Source organism: Halichoerus grypus, chromosome 8 (genome assembly GCF_964656455.1).
Source record: "Halichoerus grypus chromosome 8, mHalGry1.hap1.1, whole genome shotgun sequence".
NCBI classification, from domain to species: Eukaryota; Metazoa; Chordata; class Mammalia; order Carnivora; family Phocidae; genus Halichoerus; species Halichoerus grypus.
The window spans coordinates 59,382,613-59,407,821 of record NC_135719.1 but is presented as its reverse complement, the minus strand read 5'-3'; the positions used below and the strand labels follow the sequence as shown (position 1 = coordinate 59,407,821).

General features: G+C 37.1%; 1 protein-coding gene across 1 annotated transcript in view; it reads right to left on the bottom strand.

The window, feature by feature from the left end:
• WDR72 (WD repeat domain 72) overlaps positions 1 to 25,209 on the bottom strand; it is a 190,708-nt gene that overhangs the window by 124,410 nt on the left and 41,089 nt on the right. The window contains exon 13 of the mRNA XM_078078999.1: positions 12,227 to 12,429. Within this exon, the coding sequence (XP_077935125.1) occupies positions 12,227 to 12,429 (203 nt within the window). The remainder of the gene's footprint in view (positions 1 to 12,226; positions 12,430 to 25,209) is intronic.

The following is a 25,209-nucleotide window of genomic DNA, read 5'->3' as shown; positions in this document are numbered from 1 at the left end:
GAGTTTTTAAAATAAGGCCAAGTAGCTGGGAATTAAATATCTGTGTTATGGTCCCAAATCTACAGTTGACATTTTTCTGTATCTTTTTCACATATGCTTCATAATTTTGGATTTTATTCTGAGGATGAATACAACTCAGATTAGTATTACCTGAATGTCCATTTCCAAGGCTCTTTTCTTCCCATTCAGGTCATGCTGGTGGAAGCTGAAAAGACTAATTCATAAACCATGATGTGCGTTCAACAGATTGGAACATCATATAGCTGAAGAATATGTATAATCATTATAGGACTTTACATCACCTCCAAGTAAGTGTCAAAATCAAATTTAAAACTCAGAATGTATTTTTGCTAAGAAAAGAAAATATATAGTTCCCAGATTAAGAGATATAATACAAATTACACAACAATAATACTGATTAGCAGTTTGAATTTTATGAACATTTTGAAATATCAAAGGAGATACTTTGTAGGTTTCAATTATGCATCAAGGTATCCAGAACTTGGAAACAAACAAGCAAAAGTCACCAGAGGATATGAAAAACTCCAATTTAAATTCTTTCCCAAGTATCACTTAGGAACCATCAACTATACCTGCTCTAAGTGAGGAAACTTTTCATTACAATATGGTGTTGAATGTTTACTCTGAATGAAATTCAGCATATCCTGAAAGTGGGAATTAAAAGCAACCACATTAAATGATTTATCAAAAAGACATCAGGAAACTGTAAGAGGGCTGTAAAAGCATAAAGGGACATAATGTTTCATTTATACATAATGAAGTACTGATTATCTTGTAGATTATATTGTTTGTTTCTGTTATATTTCATGATCTATGAATTAAGCACCAATTACAATGTTTTCTTTGCAAAAAGATAAAATGGGGACCAAAAATCCTCAGGTTTAATCCATTTGTAAAGAATAAACAGATTTTGATAATTACTTCCTGTTATGAAACTGAATTCTGATAAATAAGAATATAATGTTTTAAAATTCAAGAGCTTAGTCGTAGAATCAATGGACATAGAGTATTAGGTTAAGGTAAAAAAACCATCAAGCTGTTGTCCCATTAACTGGGCCAGAAAAACAGTAAAGCAAACCATCATCTGGGGCACTCTTGGTTATCCAGAAACTTATTTCTGGTGCAACTCATTGAATCTGCTATATCTGATCCCAACTGTTCCCTTGAGTAACACAGAGAGTTGATCACTTAAGTTAGATGTATATTTCATAGCAGAATTTATTATGATTAATAGAATTACCATAAAAAGGAAAATAAATTTTTGAATGAAATATACTTAAAACTGATAGCTTTCTACTACTGTCAACCTAATTCTATGCATCCTTGATAACACCAGAAATTTCATACCTAAGGTAAAAAACATGTTCTAAAGATTGGTTAAGCTGAGTATTAACATAACTGAACATCAAAAGCAAAAAGGAAAAATATGCTTAAGAGACCTTAAAGACAAAAAAAAGAGACTTTAAACACAAACAATTCAATATCTATAAACTTGACTTTAATTATAAATGACAAAGTTGAAGAAAAGATAGGTCCTTGGTAATTAAAGATGTTAGACTGCTAATCATATGATAAAGTTCTAGAATTTTGTGAAAGTTCCAGATTTACATAACTGCTTAGATTTGGAGAGCCACACCCACTGTCAAATTATTTTCTTGGTTAAGCCTCATGGTAATCATGTAGGAAGACAGGACCCATATTATCCCTTCCATACTCTGCTGTATGATGATCGATGCCATGCTATGGTTTCGGCAAAACAGGGTTTGACTGAAGAGACAAAAGAGACAGATCTCCTATGGCACAGGCCAAATCCTCAAAGGAATAGACAGGATGAAGAGGTCCCAAGAGTCTTAATTCAAATTTCAGAAATAATTAGTACTAGGACAGCTAATCAGGGCACTTAGGCAGAGTTAAATGTTCCAGAACCAGAAGAAGGTAATAGTCCTAAAACGGCAGCCACCCTGAGTTAGAACAACTTCCCATCTGGAGGCAGAACTGTAAGAATGCCCCAAGATTCTCAGCCCCTTGTGAAATATACCCTCTTTCAGTTATTCAACCAAATACAAATCTAGGTACTGTAATTGGGGTTTCAAATCAGTTAACTTTAAAATGGGGAGATTATCTGAGTCATCCTGATTTATTCACATAGATTTTTTAAAAGCAGAGAGTTTTTAAATAGTTGTTGGCAGAGGGAGAAGTCAGAGATTCAAAGTATAAGGGGACTTATACAAAACAATTTCTCTGCTGGCTTCAAGCTTAAGGGAGCTTTTTTGGCAAGGTATGTGTGGTCCCGGGTTGATAGCCGGCAAGAAAACAGGGACCCCAGTCCTACAACCACAGGTAACTGAACTCTGCCAATAACCTGAATAAGCTTGGAAAAGGGCCCCCAGCCCCAGATGACACAGCAACCGCAGGCTACCTAGATTTCAGCCATGGGAGACCCTGCACAGAGAATCCAACCAGGCCATGCCAGACTCTTGGCACATGAGAAGCTGTGATATAATAAATGTGTATGGCTCTAAGCCTCTATGATCATAATAATCTGTTACATAGCAATAAAAAATTAAAACATCATCATTTTGAAGGGTTCAGGCAGAAGAAGCCAGCCAGAGTGGTCATCCAGGAGAGCTGAGATTGAGGTTCTCTGGAAAGGCAACCTGAAAGGAAGAGGTATACTAAGCAGGATTGATTAGAGAAAAGAAAAGAAAAATCAGAGATCCAAGGAAAAGTTAAATCCTATCAGCTAATCACAGAAAAAGCAGGGAATTCTGGAATTCTAGGACTATAGGAGCAATTCCCAAACTGACTTTTAGTCCACTGGATCCCCTGCTTAGTTAGCAATGAATGTTTATTGAAGGAAACGGGTGGGTAATGAAGACAGGACAACCTGGGAGCCCAAGAGTGAGCGGAATTCGGCAGGTCAGAGCCTGGCTGCAGGCTCCATCCATCAGTGCATGCAGCTATATTGAGACTGAGAAGAGCAGAGACAGGAACCAATAGGCCCAGTACTGGATCTAAACCTAATTTACTGTATGATTCAATCAAGACTAGGCTCTAAAATCCTCCTAGTAAAGAAAGGAGAGGAGAAAACAGGTAACCTGATCACTTCCAGTTATAACGCGCCACAGTGCCGGAAGTGGAAATAAAGGCTCTGGTGAACTTGTGCTCCTCCATCACTACTCTTTATGCATCCAAATTAAAATTTTACTTCAAGGAGCAAAAGGGAAAACAAAACATTTGCTACCAGAGAGTAAATAGAGAGGACCAAGTTCTGTGTAATGACCAGAGACCTCTCGTGCAAGCAGGAAGAAAGTGATAAAGGTGAGTACGACTTTGTATTTTGTGAGCTTTCATATTGGCTTTCTAGACACCATCAGGTCTGGGACAACATGTGAAGACCAAAAAATCCCCAAAACCTAAAATTTTCATTCCTATGTGAATTTGCCCCAAGTTAAGTATGTGCATAAGAAGTCCCTGCTGCTCACAGCAGTTTCTTATGACCCTTTTTTATATCTGGCGGAATGATCATACCCAAAGCTTATGCAGGATATTTTAATTTAGGATCAAAACAGCTGTTTCCAGGGTAATATGGGCTTCACTGTATATAGAGCATTGCAAATAATGTCATTTATGTCATTATTTGCGTTTAATGTCATGAATGCCACTGGGGATGAAGAGGACTGGTTGGGCCTCCAGGATGTCACTATTAAAATGCAGTTCAGAAAACAGGTGGGGATATTAGCTGGATACATTCTTCAGTAAGTTCATGCTCTTTTAGTTCCAATGAATAAAGCTAAAGTCTTAATACATTTTGTTTTTACCAACATAGGGGAAACATTCCATGAGAATAAATGCTTTCTTTTCTGAGAATTGCTTCCTGTTACATTTTTGCATTTGCAGCTCTCTTAGGACCAGTTTCAACATAAGTCATTGGTACAGAAGTAGTGCTCCTGTTGGGATTCCTTTAAATGGGTCCAGATGGTACTCTCAGTCAATAAGTGATATTACCAGCTTTCAAGAGGAAAGATTTTATTCTCCTTCTTTTCTTTCCTGTTACAAGCCACTAACCCTTTTAGTTAACATCTGAATTTCTAGAAACATCATTTTTACACCTGAAAATATCATCCACTGTGGTAGTCATAAACTATAAGATAAAAACACAAGATACTCCTGATACAGGATGATACCTTGGTCACTGAAGAAACTCCAAGGTTCTGCAAAAAGGTAACATTTACCATTGCTTTGTCATCAGAACTAGCAAACTGTCTAACAACAGAACATCCAAATCCACTGAAGTGAATTTGCATCCCAGCAGGTACAGACCTCTTTCAGTAAGTTGAAAACTTTTGGTCCTCTTTACAAGAAGCAGGGTCTTAACAAATTTGGGAAATCACAGGTTTTTAAAAAGCAAAAGCAATTTACAACTGAGAAGAATGTAAGAAAGGAAAGAAGAAATGAGGGAGGAAAAAGTCCCTAAACAGGGTCATATCTTTGATATGGACAAGATTACAGAATTCATAGTTTCTACAGTATCTCTATAAAATTATTAATGTAGAAATGCAAGCAATTTGAAGCCATGCTTTAATAAATTATGTAACATTCCCTAGGTTAAGCTAAAAAATTAAAATGCCTGGTATGTTTAACTTCTGACTCAGGTTTCCATGCTAGCATATCCACCCTGCAAGTGAACTCATGATGATAACCAGACTATTTAATTCAGAAAGAGTTATGATCTTAGATTTCTGTGTTTCTTACAGGGTTGATGAATACTTGAGGGAGGGACAGAGAGGAACTGAGCTAAATTGATGCTAAATCTAGTACTAAAGAAATGATATAAACATTTATTCACTGAAAGGGTTTACTCTAGAATTAACAAAAGAGATAACCTTTTTTGGAACCAGCTAAAACCAAAGCAGAGCAAACCCTTTCTCCTAGAAATCATGACTGCCTATCAGCAATTATAAAAACAATAACGCTGACCTTGAATCAGCCTTAAAGGTCTTTGTATACAATTATATTATCAGCTTTATGAATTTTCAGTTGCTATCTCAGCCACAAATTCAATAAATGCAGAGTTGCTCAGTAATAGGAAGATGGCAATTTTAACAGTCTTCACTGAAAAAGGCATTTGAGAAACTCGTTTTACCAGCATTTTTTCATGTTAAAAACTGACAGTTCTTTCAAATCCTGCTCAGCACACCTTTGATGAAGACTTGTGACATCTTAGGTAAACAACAATAAAAACTGAAATCATATTCAGACAAAACCAGGAATGACTTAAATAATATCTGCAATCCTAGGAAATCAGCAGTCAGCTAAATGGCTTTTACACCTAGAAAATTTTTCTTTTATTCAATATTAGGATTCAAAGTAAACTCCTCAAACATCTTTTTTTCTCATCTTGAGTTCATAATTTCACTTCCTCTTCTGTAATCCTAAACGTAACAGCTAGCAACAGCACAGAACCCAAAGCAAAAGAGCCTGCGTGTGGAGTTACTGAAATTAACAGATTGCGTATCTTTTACCACCAGCCAGGTATCATAGCAAACTTGGACTGCTGAAAACTGCTAGAAAACTCTTCAAAACCAGCCAAGTCCTCTGCTTCAGGGAAATCTTTGACAATGCTGGGGACATTACTGGCTGTCAACATCTGTGGGTGTTGCTGTGGGCACAGTTACAAAGAACCCCGCCATCTACACAAAAAGGTATACACGCAGAGAAGGTGGAAGGGACACAGATAAATTGATAAGAAAATCAAAAAGAAGAAATAATTGCACTGGCAATATACAATAGGCACACAATTCTGAGACCATGTTTTACACTAATTCTCTTCCAATTGAAGCTAGAGAATCCAAATTCAACTTAACTGTAATTGTGACTAAACATGAACCAGGGGGTGGAAATAATATCCTACAACTCTGCACTCATACCATTTGTCACAAGTCTTAATTTAAACCTCGAAGTGAATTGCATTTAAAATAATATTTAAACTTCCACTTATAAACCCTTGATAATCGTTTATAAATCTACAGAAGAGAAAAGAACAGGTTACCATGAACAAGAACCTAATATCGATTTTTTGGCGGTGCAGTAAGGCATCTCCATTCTATTTGGCTACTGTCAAAGCCACTCTAACAGCTGGAGTCAAATTGCACTATTTACAGCAAGAGCCCTTGTCAAGTGGACCGTAAGTATCCTAACAATACACTATTCAAATGGCACTTTGCCACACAAATTGCTGACTTGATGAATAACCCATGTCAATGACTAAGGCCAATATAAAAGTTTCATTTTTATGAGAGGCTTTACATTCACACATTAAGTAAGCTTTCTTTGAAGAACCATTAGGCTATATATTTCAGGGACGCTGAAAATAATTAAAATCTGTCTAACTACATCAAGGGAACTTGACAACATTAATATGGATCTGGTGTTAACTACATTTGTCACACGAGTCAGAACAGTGCCCTTCTGTTCCTGGCACTCCCCACCGACACGTGCAGCACAATGTGGGACTTCAACCAGCCACGCACCATGACATACGAGCATTCTCCTTTTGTGCCTCAAATCTACACGGCCAACGAATGTTTAGATACAAGCAATGCTTTGAAGTCCTGTGAGGAAATTCATGGTTGCTTCTGTGTGCAGAGGGACAGCTGGGGTCATTTAATGGTGTGTTTTGTACTTTTCACAGTGACTCTGAGACCTCCTAAATTAGTTTTGAAAGAAAGCTGTGAGATGCTTTTCATACTTTTCCTCAACACTGAGGTGACCACATCATAAAGTTTAAATTTATGCCATAAAATGAGAAACGGACATTCTTCATAAAGGAGCCATCAAAAAAAGGTATTAAGTATTACAGAGATGTTTATTTAACTATTATATGTCATAGGAGTGGTTATACTCTATCAAAAAGTTGTATCACTTCACATGTTCAAAAAGTAAATTGGTTTGTATATTTCTCTGCTACTGTATATTTTTCTGTCTTAATAAGAAGAGTGTTGTCATTTAGAAACTCAAGTTTTGTCTACGGCCATACCACCCTGAAAGCGCCTGATCTCGTCTGATCTCGGAAGCTAAGCAGGGTCGGGCCTGGTTAGTACTTGGATGGGAAACTCAAGTTTTAAGCTGACATTCACTAGATCAAAATACTCAAAAAAAAAATCTTAATCCAATGTATACAGAGAGAAATTCCTGTATTTTAGAAATTCCTATATTTTAGTGACGTGCTTGGATGTCTAATAACAAAGATTTATTTTCTTTTAAAGTTACCCAAAATTGATGCAAAATATTTTGTACATTAGAAAAAAATAGCTATATGCTCTTTATTACATTAAAAACTATACCAAAAATTAACTACTCATCAAGAAGGTGAAAATTATCATTCTTTATTAAGGATTTATCCCTATGTATGCAATTAATTGTTTTCAAATACATGTTATTTGTTCTTTTCTATAGTGATTAAATTTTGGTAATAAAATATAAATAATTCAATCAAGCCTGAGTTAATGTACAATATGTAATGTTGCCACATGAATTATTATTTCATATTTATACATGTAAATTTACAGGTAACATTTTAAAGCATTATCATTTAGAAACTACTCTTAATTCTGTTCTGGTTATGTTTTTGTGTCATGAAATATGAAAGAACTAACATTTCATTTTGATAAAGTAATCAGTAGTGGGATCCAATTTTTTATTGGTGACCTACCAGTGCACCATCTGTGTTTTATGAGAGGTAGCAGGATAAAGCCCTAATAAGATTTTTCGGCAAATGGTACCAAACAGACATCACTCAAGGTCAAGTGAAGGGTAAAAAATATGTATTTCTAGAAAGCTCACTGGAATATAAATAAATGTAAATGAATTCTTTATCTATGATCAATTTTATATGTTTGGAAAAAGATGTATGTACAAGTACATCATTTAGAGGAAATGCCATTAAAAAAATCTTGCTTGGATTGGGAGCTATCATGTGCACATTTGTTTTTCTCAAAAGGCAGATTTCCAAACACATGTGCATTTCATGATTTCTATCAGGGAATAGACATGATACAAGGTCTTTGGGATTGCATTCTACATAGTGCAGAAGAAGTTGGAATAAGTTGTTTTATTAAAAATTCAGGTATCCAGGGAGAGAAGATGTGTTGGCTGTTTTGCCAGTTCCTCCTAGTGCCTCATGATCTCAAAGTCTAGAGAGGACTGTTTAGATCAGAAATTGGCAAACTGTAGCCAGTGAGCATCAAATCTGGTCCACTGCCTGTGTTTGTAAATAAAGTTTTATTGGAGCACAGCAACACTTGTTTGCTTAAGAATTGTTTATGGTAGCTTCTGTGCTCCAACAGCAGAGCTGAGTAGTTACAACAGTGAAAATCTGGCCCTCAAAACCTAAAATGTTTATCATCGGATTCTTTACAAAAAAGTTTGCTTATCTCTGGTTAAGTTCAACACTGTCTGATACAAATAAAATGTAAACCACATATATAATTTTAGAATGCCTAGTAGCCTTATTAAAAAAAAAAAACTCTTTAGAAACAGGTAAAATTTAATAACATATTTTATTTAACCCTATATATAAAAAGATCATTTTAACATGTGGTGCTAGCCACATTTCAAGTGTCCAATAGCCATATGTGATTAGTGGCTACCATATTAAACAGTGCAGTGCTAAACAATCAACCAGGGGGGCTGTTGGGCCCTATCTGATAGAAAATTAGTCTTTTTTTTTAAGAAAGGGCATTCCCAGGACACGACAATGGGTCTAAATTGTGACAGTTAAAATAATCCTATTTATTACTCATTTACAGACAAGAAATGCAAAAAAAAAAAAAAGTAAAGAAAAAAAGAGTTTAAAAGTAAGCAACCAACCAACAGACAAAACAGGCCTTTTCTCCTTAAAATATGATGCAGCTACAAAGATTTCTGCCATGTAGAGATGATTTTAGTAAGGTTGTTTATTTCCTACTTTGAAGCTAAATTCCTCCCACTGCAATTTAAACAGCTTCTATCTTGTTTTATCCTCAGCAGAATCTGAGAAAAGCAGTTCCCCATCACTAATATGATATTGTATTCCTTTAAATCCTTTAAGACTCTGGCCTTCTCCTACTCCAGAGATTTTTCTTTGTCTAGCTGCACAAATTCAACAACTCTAGCATTTCAAATTGGACCCATTTTGAAAATGTCGTATTGTATTTGTCATTCTCTATAGAATCTGTTCCCAAATCCATATGCACTCTTCCAATGCAAGAAGAATATAGCATTCAAGTAAATTCCAAATATTTCGAAACACAAGTGGCTCACCACACAGATCTAACATGCTTTTCTTCCGTTTAAACAATTCACTCTACCATTTGAAAGTATTTCACTGCATGTCACTAAAATCCACACAAAAAAGTTCTGAGACACAAAGTAACTTTAGACATTTCTACATTTCACAGGGTTCCTGTACCTCATTTTCCTTCCTCTAAAATGAGTGTGATTCAAACCCTCTTCTTTCAAACTATTTTTTTTCTTATGAAAACCCATGAAGCATTTTATTATATTAACAATAAGGAAAATGGAGAATTTCCAAGCACTCTTGAAATTTCACACGTATCAAATTTGTAAATAAAAGATTAAGATAAAACAATCTCAAGAGCTTAAATCAAAGAGAATGAAAGGAAGATATGCAGCACATAACTGGAGAAGATAGAACTTAGGGGAAGCGCAAATAAAAACAGCTCTAATTAGCAGTAAGCTCAATAATAATAGAAGTATGGTGTCTAGAACAAAGGAGGTGATAGTCCTGTTTGATTAAACTCGCCAGCTCTGAAGAGAGCAAAGGTTAGAAATCGCAGTCATCTAAGGCAAAGGGCACTCGCAAGGAAATAAAGCTGGAATAAGCCTAAAAGTAGGAAAACAAGACTCCGGCATTTTATTGCTTCCTGGAGTCAAGAAAGAAACAAAATTACATAAAGAAAATGAAATCTATATATACTATTACCACTACCTAAAGGGTAGCTCTGAGGTCCTCCAAGAAACTGAAAGAAATAGTAATCAGTTTACCTTCTGGGAATTAAACTAGTAAAATAGGCACTTGATGAATGAGATTTGCTACTGCAGACCCTGGGCATCTGACATGCACGAGTCAAGACATCTCCAAGTTCTTGTCTGCTATTCTAGCATATAATTCCCCCTATAAGATGCACACTTTGTTATGCATAGAGAGCAGGAAAGCCACATTAAGACGGGAATGTGGAGCAGTCATCTGGGCTCACCCACCGGGCTTTATTTACCTCAATCTTATAACATGTATGATTCAATTTCCCACATTTGGAGACTAAGACCTTATGACTGTCATTTTCGGTTGTGAATGTCCAAGTTTCATCAGACTGACATACTTTTTCTTATAAAACAGAACCTATTTCAAGAACGTGAAAAGCAGTTTTGGGAATCTAAAACCAATCTGACTAAATGAGAAAAGAAAAACAACAAACCAACAACGACAGGCTGTAGCCTAATGACTGGTTTTAACATCTGAAGGAGGAAAGTATGAACAAAAGTGAGTGGCCTAAATGCAGTCTTAAAAAATAAAGATGCAAAATTTAGGAATTTGTCAACGTAGATCAGCCTTATCCAAGAAACGCAGTACCTCGCATCAGACTCTCAGAGCTCAGGGAATGAGCAGCCCCTGCCCCTGACCCCCTCTGTGAAAACCCATCTCCCTCTTCCTCGCTGCTACCCTTAGCTTTGCTACAATGACAATATGCTGAGTGATGAACAAAATTTCAATGACATTTATCATCATAAACTAGAGCATTGTCATTCTAGTTTATACATGCATTTCTTGGGTGTTTGGTTAGTGTGGCTCAGTTCTCAAAAGGTTGATAAAGCCTGGCCCCACTGATGAAATCTAAATCAAGTCTTTAAACCTAAAAAGCTGAAGATCGCACACGGTGCCCCCACCCCCAACCTGCAGCTTTTTTTTTTTTAATTAATTTATTTTTTAAGTAGGCTCCATACCCAATGTGAAGCCTGAACTGATGACCCTGAGATCAAGAGTCACATGCTCTATTCACTGAGCCAGCCAGGTGCCCCACACCCCCCTTTTTCTCCCACCTTGCAGCTTTGAGGCACAGCTTGAGCAGCTCATGAAGCTTTCTGAGAGATGACATATCCTTTTGCCTCTAACCATATATATGCACATGAGATAAAACAAAGCCTTATTTAAAGTCCTTATTAATGGTATTTTAAGTCTTCATAATACCATTAAAATAATGGAAAATGTTAACAAATTAGTGAAATTTTGATTTAGAAATCCCACTTCTGGAAATATATCCCATTAAATAATACTGAATATGAAAAAAAGCTTTAAGGTTCATAGATATGTTATTCATAAAAGTGAAACATAAAAAACAATCCCTATATTAACCACAGGAAAATAATTTAATCAGTAATAGTATATGCAAAGTATAGAGCATGATGCAGTCATTAAAAAGTCATAGATAATATTATGAAAATAGGTTCACATAGAAAATACTCCATTAGATATATAATATAAATGGCATAGTTACAACAACATGATGAGGGGATAACTTAGAAATATAGATGACAAAAAGATGGAAGAGTCCCTTAAAGAAATCAGATTAAATTACCATATTATTTTACAACTGAAAGTTTTTCATCCAAATCTCTGTGAAGGTGGTTGACTTGGTTTATGGAACTAAATGCAAACTCCATCACTGTGTATTAATTAAGGCTTGGAATCCTAAAGAGCTGGTGATCCTATAGAGGCTGAATATATAAAAAAATTTCCATACAATAATCCAGTTTTTGTGATACCTTTTTGGTTTATCCATAATAAGCATTTTAAAGAAGAGGTCATATATACTCAACCGAAAAACAAAAATGGATCCAGACCACAGAATATAGCCCCTCCCCCAACTGAAAACCATCTAGAATTCAAAAGCTAATATAAGATTGACTCAATTACAATAGCCAGAACCTATCTTGTCAAAAAGAATGCTGTACCAAACCTAATAATCACTTTAAAAGTTATCCTGATTCACCCGAGATCACTTGGTAGGTATGTCTGGTAGATGTAGTCACCTCTCAGTTCTTGTTTCTGTGCTGACATTTAATAGCCACATATCCATGAAGGAACATCACTTCTTACTCGGGGTTGATCATGTTCTCTGGAAGCAGCAACTTGGTTTGAACTTACCTTACATGAAGACTCCACCTGCAGACCAGGGCAAGGTATTGGCCCAAACTGATAGGAGCTGGAGGATCTCTGTTCTACACTTTTGTGCTTATGTGTCTCTGAGGCAAATGGAAGTACAGAATCAGGCTTTAGAAGCTGTGAATCATCACAACAACTGAGAATAATTCTTGCTCTTTCTCCTGTTTCATGTCTTTCCAAAGTGCCTGGAAAACAAGATTAGAAATAAAAAAAATTATGCACAATATTTACTCTGAAAGAATGAAAAGAACAAGACACTTTTATCAGAAAAAAAATTTAAGTTAAAATTAAAATTTTTTAAGTGATCATGCCTTCTTACAAGCGAAAAAGCAGCCTGGGAGCTTTCTCTAAATTATTCAAATCATCATCTAACAAAGGCTGAAATTACAGGCTTGAAAACCTCATCTTCCTCTTTGTGCTTTTTTATCCACTGAAATCAACAGGGCATTCAATAGTCTTTAACAGTAAAATCTTTTACTTATTATACAGTATGCAAGTGATCAATAACAACCAACTATGGAATATTTTAGTGCTGTCCCCTAGTGTTTCAACTCACAAACAACAGAGAACCGCAGTGCTGTTTGCTAAAAAAAGAGAAGTTTCTGTTGGTAATATATGTACATAATTTAAGTGGGATAGGACAAGCAAGAACACAGATGCTTTGTATTGCTACCTCCTTTTCCCAAGGGCCCTCACTGCTTCAGGAATGCAGACTACTCTAGAATTTTGTTATTGTTGCTATTATATCCTTTGACTTTTATTTATGTTATTAGAAGAAAAAAAAAACCCCACAAACAATCCTTTGCCCTCTTCTCTGCCATTCCTTCAGTTCCAGAATTTCAAGATGCTGGTAAGTTCAATTCAAATTTAAAAGGAACAAGTACATAGTAGAGCAAAAGTATCAGAAAACAACTCACAAGGAGTTAATGCTTTTATAAAATACATGCCAAACTCTCACTGAAATCTTAATAAATATGAATTAATCATGACCGCTGTCTCTTATGAGTTAATTTACATTATTCATACTATATTAAATATAAAACTGATATCCTACTAAGTAAAGATGCTAAGGAAAATTAACTTGACATACAAACAATACAGATTTCATCTCATATTACTCCTTCCCTATCAATGAGAAAGTAGTTGTACTAATTGTTAAGAAGGAGAAAAGTAATTCTTATTAGTAGTGTTTTTTTTAAAGACTTTATTTATTTATTTGAGAGAGAGAGAGAGAGAGTGCACAAGCAAGGGGAAGGTCAGCAGGGGAGAGAGAGTGGGAGAGAAACCCAAGCAGACTCTGAGCTGATCACAGAACCTGATCTCAGGACCCTGAGATCACGACCTGAGCTGGAACCAAGAGTTAGATGCTCGACTGACTTAGCCACCCAGGTGCCCCTCTTCTTAATAGTATAAAGAAAATATAAATTTAAAGGAATTACAATAAGGAAATAAAAAGAATTCTATATTACTATCTTTAGATAAGTAGATTCGAAGATTAGGACTATCCAGTCTTTTCTCATTTTCCTCTTCTCTTCCATATCATTTCTTTACAGCAACTAAACCTCTTTTAGTTGGTACTTCGGATTCTAAATCAGCAACAGCTACTATGCTAAAATATTTGGTGGAAGTTTCATCTCTAGTCTCTTAACAATGACATATTTTTTTCATTCTAACATTTCTGCATTCATAAATTAACACCTTTAGCATATAAACTCACAAACATGTTATTTTTCTAGGCTTTCTTTTCCCCATCAAGATTGATATATCTTGAACAAATAAAGCTGGCAGCAGCAAGAAAACCCCTTTTCTCAAGAACGATAATAACAAAAGTTTCTCAAACCAAAGATAATATTTATTACTCCTTTCTGAAAATGACTGCATTCCAGAACTTGTAACTGTGACCTCCTAGCAAACCTCACTGACTTTCTGAGGTATCTCTCTTTGAATATGGTATCACCATGGATAGTTTCTCCTCATAGGGTTTCTGTGGTTCCTCAAACTGTGATTTTTTTTTTTAAAGATTTTGAGAATTCTTGGGAAAGAATTTATTGTACTTTAATACATATAATATGTGCCTTATACTATACATTTTACACATACATATACATTATTCTATACCTAATGTCTTACACAGACATAACTATTTCTTGCATTTCTCAGTGATGAAAATACCCATGAACTTGGGCAGCCGTAATCTATTTTCATTCATGCATAGATAAATAATCAACTTAGCATCTACTGTGGGTCATTCATTCACTATGCCAGATGCTGGAAATTTATGCTAAACAAGAATGACTCAGTTCTTGTCCCTCTTGAGCTTACTTAACATCTCATGGTTGTGTAGAGGCAAGAAAGATCCTAAATCTAAAATGTTATAATATATAAAATAACACAAAGTTATTTTTACTCCAAACTAAAAATCTCCCATTCTAACAGAATGTTGGACACTTGGTTTTGTGAACAATAGCTTCCATCATGATTAGCTGTAAAGTATGTGAAAATAATTATTTTGTTCCAAAGAACTGGTGGAAGCACAAATGTGACATAAGGAATCATGAGGGTGAGTCAATTTCTTTTAAAGTTATCATAGACAAGTAAATTGCACATTAAAAAAAATGAAGTGATTTTATTAAAAGTTCAAGACAACAGCTTTTTTTTTTAAAGATTTTATTTATTTATTTGAGAGAGAGAGAATGAGAGAGAGAACATGAGAGGAGGGAGGGTCAGAGGGAGAAGCAGACTCCCCGCCGAGCCGGGAGCCCAATGCGGGACTCGATCCCGGGACTCCAGGATCATGACCTGAGCCGAAGGTAGTCGCTTAACCAACTGAGCCACCCAGGCACCCCAAGACAACAGTTTTTAAAAGCCCTTGGTCAAAACACTGAGAGTGGATAAATAGCAAATCCCAGGTATGCCAGTCACCAAATCACCGTTGCTTAGTTCCAAATTCACCCTACATTGCCTGCTCTGTGAAAATGGTTATGTGCTCTTTAATATTATTCCTTCAACAGCTGGTACAATGTTAACTTGTGTGGATAAAAGGTGATTAAAAAAAAAAAAAAAAAGAGGGGCACACCTGGGTGGCTCAGTGGGTTAAGCGTCTGCCTTCAGCTCAGGTCAAGATCCCAGCTCCGTGTAGGGCTCCTTCTCCCTCTGCCCCTCCCCCTGCTCATGCGATCCTGCTCTCTCTCTCTCTCTTAAATAAATAAATAAAATCTTAAAAAAAAAAAGAAAAAAGGAAAGTCTAGCAGAAGAAAACGGTTCTGTATGCTGTGCTGCAGCAGTGCGGGGCAGCCTGAAGCACCCAGCACGCAGCAGCTGCCTTGGGCACACACTGTGTGAGGCTGTAGGACAGAGTACTTCTGGTGAGACATCTCTCTGGGAATGCTTTTCCCCAGCCCCTTACGGAGCCTATTTCTGGCAAGCTCCACACCACACCACACCAGCTTCTCTACCATCCAGTGACCACACTATGACCTTTCCTGTAAAGTCAGTATCTCAGCCCTGGGGCTGGGGTGTCTCTTCCTTGAGCAGCCTATCTCAGCTCTAGGGGTAAATCTGCTATTCCTATATTCTCTAGAGTCTTCTTGAGTTCTTCCCAACCACTTCCTCATATCAAATTCTTTGTGATGGTTAATAATTGTTTATATTAAATTTTCTCTGGTCAAATTACCGTGTCATTTCTCTCCCCTGATTAGACAGATTGCTATACCGTGATAAAACACTTCCAATGCAGAATGTTCTTTTATTTTATTTTATTTATTTAATTTTTTTTTTTAAGATTTTATTTATTTGCGAGAGAGACAATGAGAGACAGAGAGCATGAGAGGGAGGAGGGTCAGAGGGAGAAGCAGACTCCCTGCTGAGCAGGGAGCCTGATGTGGGACTCGATCCCGGGAGTCCAGGATCATGACCCGAGCCGAAGGCAGTCGCTTAACCAACTGAGCCACCCAGGCGCCCCCGATGCAGAATGTTCTTTTAAATAGATCCTGAAATTATGGGATTCATATAACTTCAGGGATGTATTTAAATTGTTAGAAGAGTCTATGGCAAAAATGGTAAGCAAGGAGGAACAGCATGACCCTGAGGAGGTCCAACAAGCAGAGCCTTTGTAACTCTAATGACGGTCTTTGGCGGCAGACAGAATTATCACTGCTTCCTGATATCAAAGAAATATCAGAAACCGAAGATTTACAAACTTGCTTAATTCAACATCCAATTTCAAGAGAATTGTTGCTTTCCAAAATGAACTCAATGATAACTAGATCTTTTTTTTTTCTTTTGCTCTGTGCTACGTCAAGAATACAAGCTAACTCACACTTAACTCTTCATTTGAATCAATCTGAACACAATAAGGAAAGATACGTGTGAATTACATATGATTTTGTGTGATAATATAATTTCCTCCCTGAAAGTAGGTATTATGTGAAAAATACCATAAAATCTATTCCAAGTAAAACTGTATTGTATAAAAATGCTTTCTATGCAAATATGTAAATATCTTGCAGTTTTTCTATTGCTTTTCCATTAACATGAGTTTTAATACAATTTGTTCTAATCATAAACTAATAATAGTACCTCTGAGGATGGAATCAATCCTGAGAAAAGAGAGCTTGGAACAATTAGTGTCCTAACAGACTGAAGGAAAGCTGACACCGGTAAGCATTAGAAGCACTTTTCAGTGATCCCAAATTGCTTATTCCTCAAAAAGCCAGTGCACAGAAATACAAGGAGTAGCAAGATCCTCTGTGCAGAGCCCTAGGCCCATATTGACAATATTTCCACTGTCTACCCTGCTTTCACTGCCAATTCAACATTGCATACCTAATCAGTTTTTTTTAACCAAAACTTTCCCTGTGTTCCCCCTTTGCAACCCTGTCTAGCTATCACCCTCTCTACCTGTCAGGGATGACAGCCTGCAGACATCACTGGATGGGGGCTCAGAGGAGACCTGAGGCCAGATTGCCCTGCACATGAATCCTGGTTTTACCTCGACAGTCGTGCGGCTCTGGGCAAGTCATTTTACATTTCTGTGCCTCCGTTTCCTCACCTGTGCAATGGGGTTAATAATTATTCTGACCTCACAGGGTTACTATGTGGATTTCACTGAGTAGATATTTTAAAAGGCTTAGAAGGTTCTGGCTCACAGTGTGTGCTCTTCTGTGTGATAGCCTCCCTCTGACGCATGACAAGTTCTCACTCAGCCCCTTGTGAGCAGTTTAACAAACCTCCTTGGCTCTGTGGCTCTGGGATCTGCCTGATACCTGGGCCTGGGGTCACTGCACATATGACCAGAGTGGGCCCCCCACCGTCTCCTACCTGAGACTCAAATCTTCTCAATCAGCCTTGCCTCTCAGGCTAGTTATAATCAGAATCAGTAGGATTATATTTTTGACTTATTTTTTAATCCTCTTTAGTAAACCAGGCTGAAGTCTGGCATAAATTAAAGGCTAGATAAAAACTTCTTAATGGATTATATGACATCAGCAACCTGGCTAATGATTTTTTACTGTGGCAACACTTGGGATTAAATCCAAACTCCTTGACCTACAAGTCATATTCTTGCCTCTGCTTCCTCCTGTGTCATCCTCCCCTTGCTCACAAATCAGATCTTTTTAAATACCCTTGAAATAAACACATCCTTTCCTGCTAGCTCTGTCTCACTCTTTAAGTATTAGCTTAATATCTCACCTCCTCAGAGAGGACTTTCTAAAGTAAATTCTTATCCTCTCTTCAATTGTTTTCTATCTTAGCTTCTTTCCTTTATTTTATAGAACTTAACACATTTGTATTTGGTGTATTTGATTTGCTTGCTTAAATTCAGGGCTGCCCCACTTCCAAATGCTTTTTTTTTTTTTTTTTTTTGCAAGTATGATTTCTATGAGCTTGGAACAAAGCAGGGGTCAATACTTGTTCACTGAGTGAATAAATTAAATGTTACCCTTTTCCCTGTAGCAGTGGAAAGAGACGGCTGTGAAGGCATCAGAGCATACCAGGGTCTCAGTGTGACGGGAGTTAACACCAAACTATTCTCATTATAAACTTCAACCCCAGAGCCAGCAGGCTGCCAGCAATGGGAATAGTACATTCGCATGACAGGTGCCTGTCCTACTTCACCACTATGCTGCTGGGTCCTCCTGATGCCCCAAGAATTTGGAACTGGAAAAGAGCGAATCAGTCTCTGAATGAAACATGTTAGGACTTGTGGAGTAGCCATTTCTTGCTCCAAGGACTAAGGAGCAAAAAATGCTAGTCTACAGAGAAAAAAGAATACAAAAATGCACAGAGAGACACGGGAAATGCACAAAGAAGGAAGAAAAGAGAGACAGGAAGGGAGGGAGAAAGAGACAGACCTTCAACTTTCTAGTTCTGTTTTTAGTCCCTTCCTAAGGACTACTGCCCCTGAAGTCTCTGCAACACACCCCCGAGTCCTTACAATAAATACTTCTTTCTGATAAACCAATTTATCTTTATTTTTAAATTTTTTTAGATTTTTATTTTTTTAGATTTTTTAGATTTGAGAGAAAGAAGCAGAGGGAGAGAGACAAGCAGATTCTGCACTGAGCTCAGAGTCTGACGTGGGGCTGGATCTCATGACCCTGAGATCATGACCTGAGCCGAAATCAAGAGTTGGACATTTAACCGACTGAGCCACCCAGGGGCCCCTAAACCACTTTAATTTGGCTTCTGTTTCTTAGCTACCTGAAGGGGAAAGAAGGAACAAAGATGTTGAAAAAGCCAAGTTTGAGAACATCCAAACAGATATGCAAAGTTAACAATGTAGAGTTCCAGGTAGAGGTAGAAGCATGAAGACAAAGGCTTAGGTTTTACCAGCAGATGGGTGGGGACTAAATCCCAAGGAAAGAATGCCATCTCCAGGAGAGTTTGGAGTGAGATGTGTCAAGACACCAGCACAAAACCTTTTAGCAATTTCTGCACATAAAGCGGAAAGGGAAGGAAAAGAGGAAGATTCAGAAACTGTTGTAAATCGGTATCTTGCTAAAATATAGCCACATTTTAAGTGCATTAGGATTGTCAATATTTTTAGGATACCTACAGATTTTTTTTGTTTTTAAATAGGGCAAATAATCACTTTGTGATGTGCCTGTTATGAAATCTAATTTTGAAGTATCAAGCTATCTTAAAGCAAGATGTATTACCATGAAGGATGTTGCTTTCAGTTGTGGTAGAAGAGCAAGGCAGAGTAAAGAGAACACTTTTAGGTGATCAAATATTCCTTACTGATGTAACAGACTTGAATGTCTACATAAAGAAAGGAAAGAAGGAGTAGTAATATTCCACACTTTAATTCCCTTCCAAATAGCCAAAACCTGCTCCCTTGATTTTATGTCTCTTATAATTGGCCCATATTTTTAATATTTGCTATCTTCTATCCAAACATTTTTTTTCAACTCCCACTAATATTTACCTTTGAAAATCAACAAAATTATCATGGCTCATTATCAATTAATGAATAGTTTTAAATTACTTATTTTATTTTTTTAAATTTTTAAAAAAAATTTATTTATTTATGAGAGAGAGCATACACAAGCGGGAGGGGAAGATGGAGAGGGAGAGAGAATCTCAAGCAGACTCTGTGCTGAGCACAGAGCCTGATGTGGGGCTTGATCCCAAGACCATTAGATCAGAGCCTGAGCCAAAACCAAGAGTGGGATGCTTAACCAACTGCACCATCCAGGTGCCCCTTAAATTACTTACTCTAAACCCCCAGCCAGACAAACTCTATCTTTTTTTTTTTTTTTTTTTTTTTAAGATTTTATTTATTTGTGAGAGAGACAATGAGAGACAGAGAGCACGAGAGGGAGGAGGGTCAGAGGGAGAAGCAGACTCCAGGCTGAGCAGGGAGCCTGATGTGGGACTCGATCCCGGGACTCCAGGATCATGACCTGAGCCGAAGGCAGTCGCTTAACCAACTGAGCCACCCAGGCGCCCCTGGACAAACTCTATCTTAATACTCAATAATTAGGTCCACTAAATCTGTGGGGAAAAGAATAGCTACTAGCCCAAAAGGGACAGAGATGGTTAAAAAAGAAATCATAGTCACTTGATGAATCCATCTGCAAATGATTAGAATAAGATTCAAAAATCCCCAGATAGAGTAACATTGTATCACATTATACAGAAACATTTTACTTACTTAAAATTACATATAAATAAATGTGACACAGTGACCGACTTACTATCTATCATGGTGCTTTTCCTCAGAAGAACAATGTAAAAGATTTTCCTCAGAAGAACATTACCATAATAGGAACATAAAATCCTCCCAGGCCACTAAAATCACATATACTATAAACCTACAAATTTTATTTTATTTTTTATCTTTTATTTTAATTCCAGTATAATTAACATATGTTATATTAGTTTCAGGTGTACAATATAGTGATTCAACAATTCTATATATTTCTCAGTGCTCATCAGAATAAGTGTGCTCTTAATCCCCTTCATCTACTTCACTCATCTCCCCATTCACCAACCCCCAATCTGGTAGCCATCAGTTAAAACTACAAATTTTAAACATTTTGTTTTATGAAAAACTAAAAACATTTTCAATTAAGTACTCTGCTTATTATGGGATTGTTAAAAATCAAAATTTGGTAAGTAATTCCTATTATGTAAATAGTAATGAAAATAAATTGTACTTATTTTTTTTTTTTAAAGATTTTATTTATTTATTTGAGAGAGAGAATGAGAAAGAGAGAGCACGAGATGGGGGAGGGTCAGAGGGAGAAGTAGACTCCCCGCTGAGCAGGGAGCCCGATGTGGGACTCGATCCCAGGACTCCAGGATCATGACCTGAGCCGAAGGCAGTTGCTTAACCAACTGAGCCACCCAGGCGCCCTAAATTATACTTATTTGAAAAAGCTTAGCAACAACAAAAACATGTAAGTGTACACCTTATAGAATTGTCTTCTTTCTTTTTTTTTTCCCCAGGCAGGCATTTTCTAACTGATTCCACCACAGTAATGGGCTGTGAGAGAGTGGGTGGTTATATTTCAGAAGCACTATCTCTAAAACAGAATAGGCTAAAAAAAATGGCCTCACTATTAAATTTAGTAGTCAAAGTCATGAAATCAGGTTTCAGCAAAACAGCTGACTGACAGCTGTCATTAAACTCCACGTAGCAAGGAATGTGACCACTGGGTCTGTTGTAAGATTTATCATCTATCCTCAGTTTCACATGAAGTTCATTGCCTTGCTCACAGAAGTGTATGGAGATCGACCTGGTGCCCCCTTCCTAACAAAACCATTTCACAGTTACTGCATCTTACTCCAGAAAATGTATAACTGATGGGGGTTCTGACCAGAAGGAGGGAAACTGGAGGTATCAAACTTAGCTAACTAGAAAGTGATGGAAGGATGTGGAAAGGGAATGGATCCGAAAATATTAAATTAGGCATGAAGGTACATACCTTCATTCTTTAATATGTTTGAATATAATATATTCAGCTCTAGAATAGGCTGTCAAGGATGTGGCTCATTTTGTTTTATATAAAGGTCCTAATATGATAACAAACTCACGAATGGCTTCACGTCAACCTTCTATACCTTTAGGGCATATAGAATACATTGTTACAAAGTCCCTGACCACCACGACCTTAACCCTATTCTGCCACCCCCTCCAGCACATTCAGAGCAACACTGGGACTTACCAGCTGGGCCACACATCTAATGCTGACCGCCGACCTCCAGAAAAACAGAATGAAGGGGGGGTGGGGTGAAGGAAAAAAGGGATCGAAACACATAAAGGTTTATAGTTGCTGAGATGTCTAAGGAATACAAATAATGCATTCATTTTACAATGCATCATGGAACACTACATCAAAAACTAATGATGTACTGTATGGTGACTAACATAATAAAATAAAATTAAAAAACATTTAAACTAAGTTTCTTTTTTTAAAATTTATTTATTTATTTTTGATGTAGTGTTCCATGATTCATTGTTTGCGTATAACCCCCAGTGCTCCATTCAGTACGTGCCCTCTTTAATACCCATCACCAGGCTAATCCATCCCCCCACCCCCCTCCCCTCTAGAACCCTCAGTTTGTTTCTCAGAGTCCATAGTCTCTCATGGTTCGTCTCCCCCTCCGATTTCTCCCCCTTCATTTTTCCCTTCTAAACTAAGTTTCTTTTTACAAGGTATTTACTCATTAAATATTCCTTCTTCTTAAACATGTGCTAACACCATAGAATCTACTATGACTTAATTTTTAACCTCACCCTAAAACTAATACAATTTATAATCAATTGAAGGGGTGAATGTTTACAGAAAAGTGTTTCTGTATTATGATGTGACGAATATATCTAATTAAGTTTATAATTACTTATATGCAAAACATCAAAATTGTACTGCTTCTGAGTATTGCAAAATGTCATTCATTCTGTATTGTTTGATTTTTTTTACACCGGGTATGCTTATTTTTTAATTTTAAAATATTTCAAGAATAGTTCTTTATTTCCCCTCATGCTTTAGGTTAAAGGTTAAGTTAATTGGAGGATACAATATCCTCGATGAGATTTGATGCTACCATTTATTCACGTAGGTAAATATCTTGCTGAGTTGATTTGGAATTTTGCCTGGATAGAGGAATTGTACTGGGAAAGAAAAACATGGGGCACAGTCTCCTGAATAAGGCTCTGGATAACAGGTGAAGGCATATCAAAAGTCTCCTTTTTGGGAGTGGGTACAGTGGAGCGAGCAGGGCACAAACACTTTAATTGCAATCAATTTCCCCTTTGGGACATGGCAGTCTTTCCCTTAGGCAAATAATGAGTGATCAAAGCTCCAGCAGACATGTCAGGGTTTAGTTTGAAAGCACCAACGCTCTGTGTACCCTCACTATAGTCCTGGCTCCCCAGGTCATCTGTAAAATTTCATTCCATGTTCCTGCAGCCAGTGACCCAAAAGTCTTTTCCCATCTCTTCAATCTTCTATCGCATGGACTTACTCAGAAATGGGAATCTCCAGAAAGGATCCTACCTGCACACCAATATGACAGGAAGAATTCTAAGATCCCCAATGACTGTCATCTTTATATGATACCTTCCCTAGTGAATATGATGAAACAGCACTACAATGATTATGTTGTTACATGGCAAAAAAGGGACATGGCAGAGAAAATTAAGGTTTCCAACTAGCTGACCTTAAAATAGGGAATTATTCAAGTGGGTCAGGCCTAATTAGGTGAGTCTGTTAAAAGCAGAGAGTTTGGGGGGCACCTGGGTGGTGTAGTCAGTTAAGCAACCAACTCTTGGTTTTGGCTCAGGTTGTGATCTTCAGGGTCCGCTTCAGGCTCTGCGTTCAGCACGGAGTCTGCTTGAGATTCTCTCTCCCTCTCCCTTTGCAACCCCTCGTGCTCTCTCTCTCTTTCTCAAATAAATAAATCTTAAAAAAAAAAAAAAAAAAAAGCAGAGTATTTTCTCTAGCTCATGGAACAAGGGGAAGTCAGATAGATTTAAAGCATAAGAAGGATCCAAAGTATCCTTACTGGCTTTGAAGATGGAGAAGGCCACACACAAGGATCAGAGAGGCCTCTCATAGCTGAGAGTGATAGCTGGTGAACAGCCAGCAAGGACCTCAGACCTACAACCACAAAGAACTAAATTCTGCAGAGGCCCTGAATAAGCTTGGAAGTCAATTGTACCCCAGAGCCTCCAGCTGAGAGCCCAGTTGGCAGAACCTTGAATTCAGCCTCGTGAGACGCTAAGCGGAGAACCTAGTTGAGCTCGCTTAGACTTTTTATAGAACTGAGACAGTAAATGGATGTTGCTTTAAGGAGCTAAATTTGTGGTAATTTGTTACACAGCAACAGAAAACTAATACAATTAGGACTTGTAGAAACACTTTTACTTTGGACCATGTTTAGACCTCAATTTTATTATTATTATTTTCGTTATTTTATATGTGAGATTCCTGCCTCATAAAATAAATAATTACATAAACACATAAAGTCATAAAAACAAATGTGAGGACTGGTTAGACATTTAATTCTTTTTTAATAACCCTTTTCCCATCCTCCTGCTCTATCAGGAGCCATGAAGATATTTGCTAAATAGCTTGTGATTAAGCAATCATATACCACATCAAAAAAAAAAATGCCTTCTAAAGCACTCAATTATTTTAGAAAAAAATTGTATGTAAGATTCGCATTTTTTTCTTCCTCTTTATCATCTTCATCATTATCAAAATTATCATTAGCTACCGTTAAGTTTATGTGCTAAAGTGCTTTGTTCACTTAATATACATCTTATTTAATTTTTAAAACAATTCAGCAGGTTATAAAACAAACGAACAAAAAAACCTCTGAGGCTCAGAAAGGATATTTGTGTGTATCAAATACCCTGTGTGTCTCAGGGTATTTGTGTCCTCTGGTTGGGAGGATGAGTTAGGACAGGCACTTGGATTAACAGCTAGGAAGGAACAGTAACGCCATGGAGTGCAGTTGCATTTCCACCACAGACCCTGAGGACTGGCATGTTCAGCACTGAGTTTAAAGTAGATAATGTTTAGAAGAGAATTGAAGAGTTTGACTGGCAAGGTAACCAGTTAAGAAATTTTCAATAGTTTATGTAAACGGTAATAAAGATCCCAACCTGTCTCTAAACCCTTTTATTTTTAAATGTTTTTGGCACCTCTGAAATATATAATTCCATGTTTTACTGGAGGCTTATAAAATAAATGTAGCACACAGTTTATCTTTCAATGACCCAGGTTCATCACTAGACACTGTTGATAGTATTGAGCCCAGGAAACAGTACTACCCTCTGGGATTACTGATTAGTAGGACTTTCATTGAACAGGTTGTTTAGGTTTCTTTCACAGCCAGGGGTCTTTGGTGGGTTCCTAACTCTTAAAGATTTTATTTCTTTATTTGAGAGAGAGAGAATGAGAGACAGAGAGCATGAGAGGGAAGGAGGGTCAGAGGGAGAAGCAGACTGC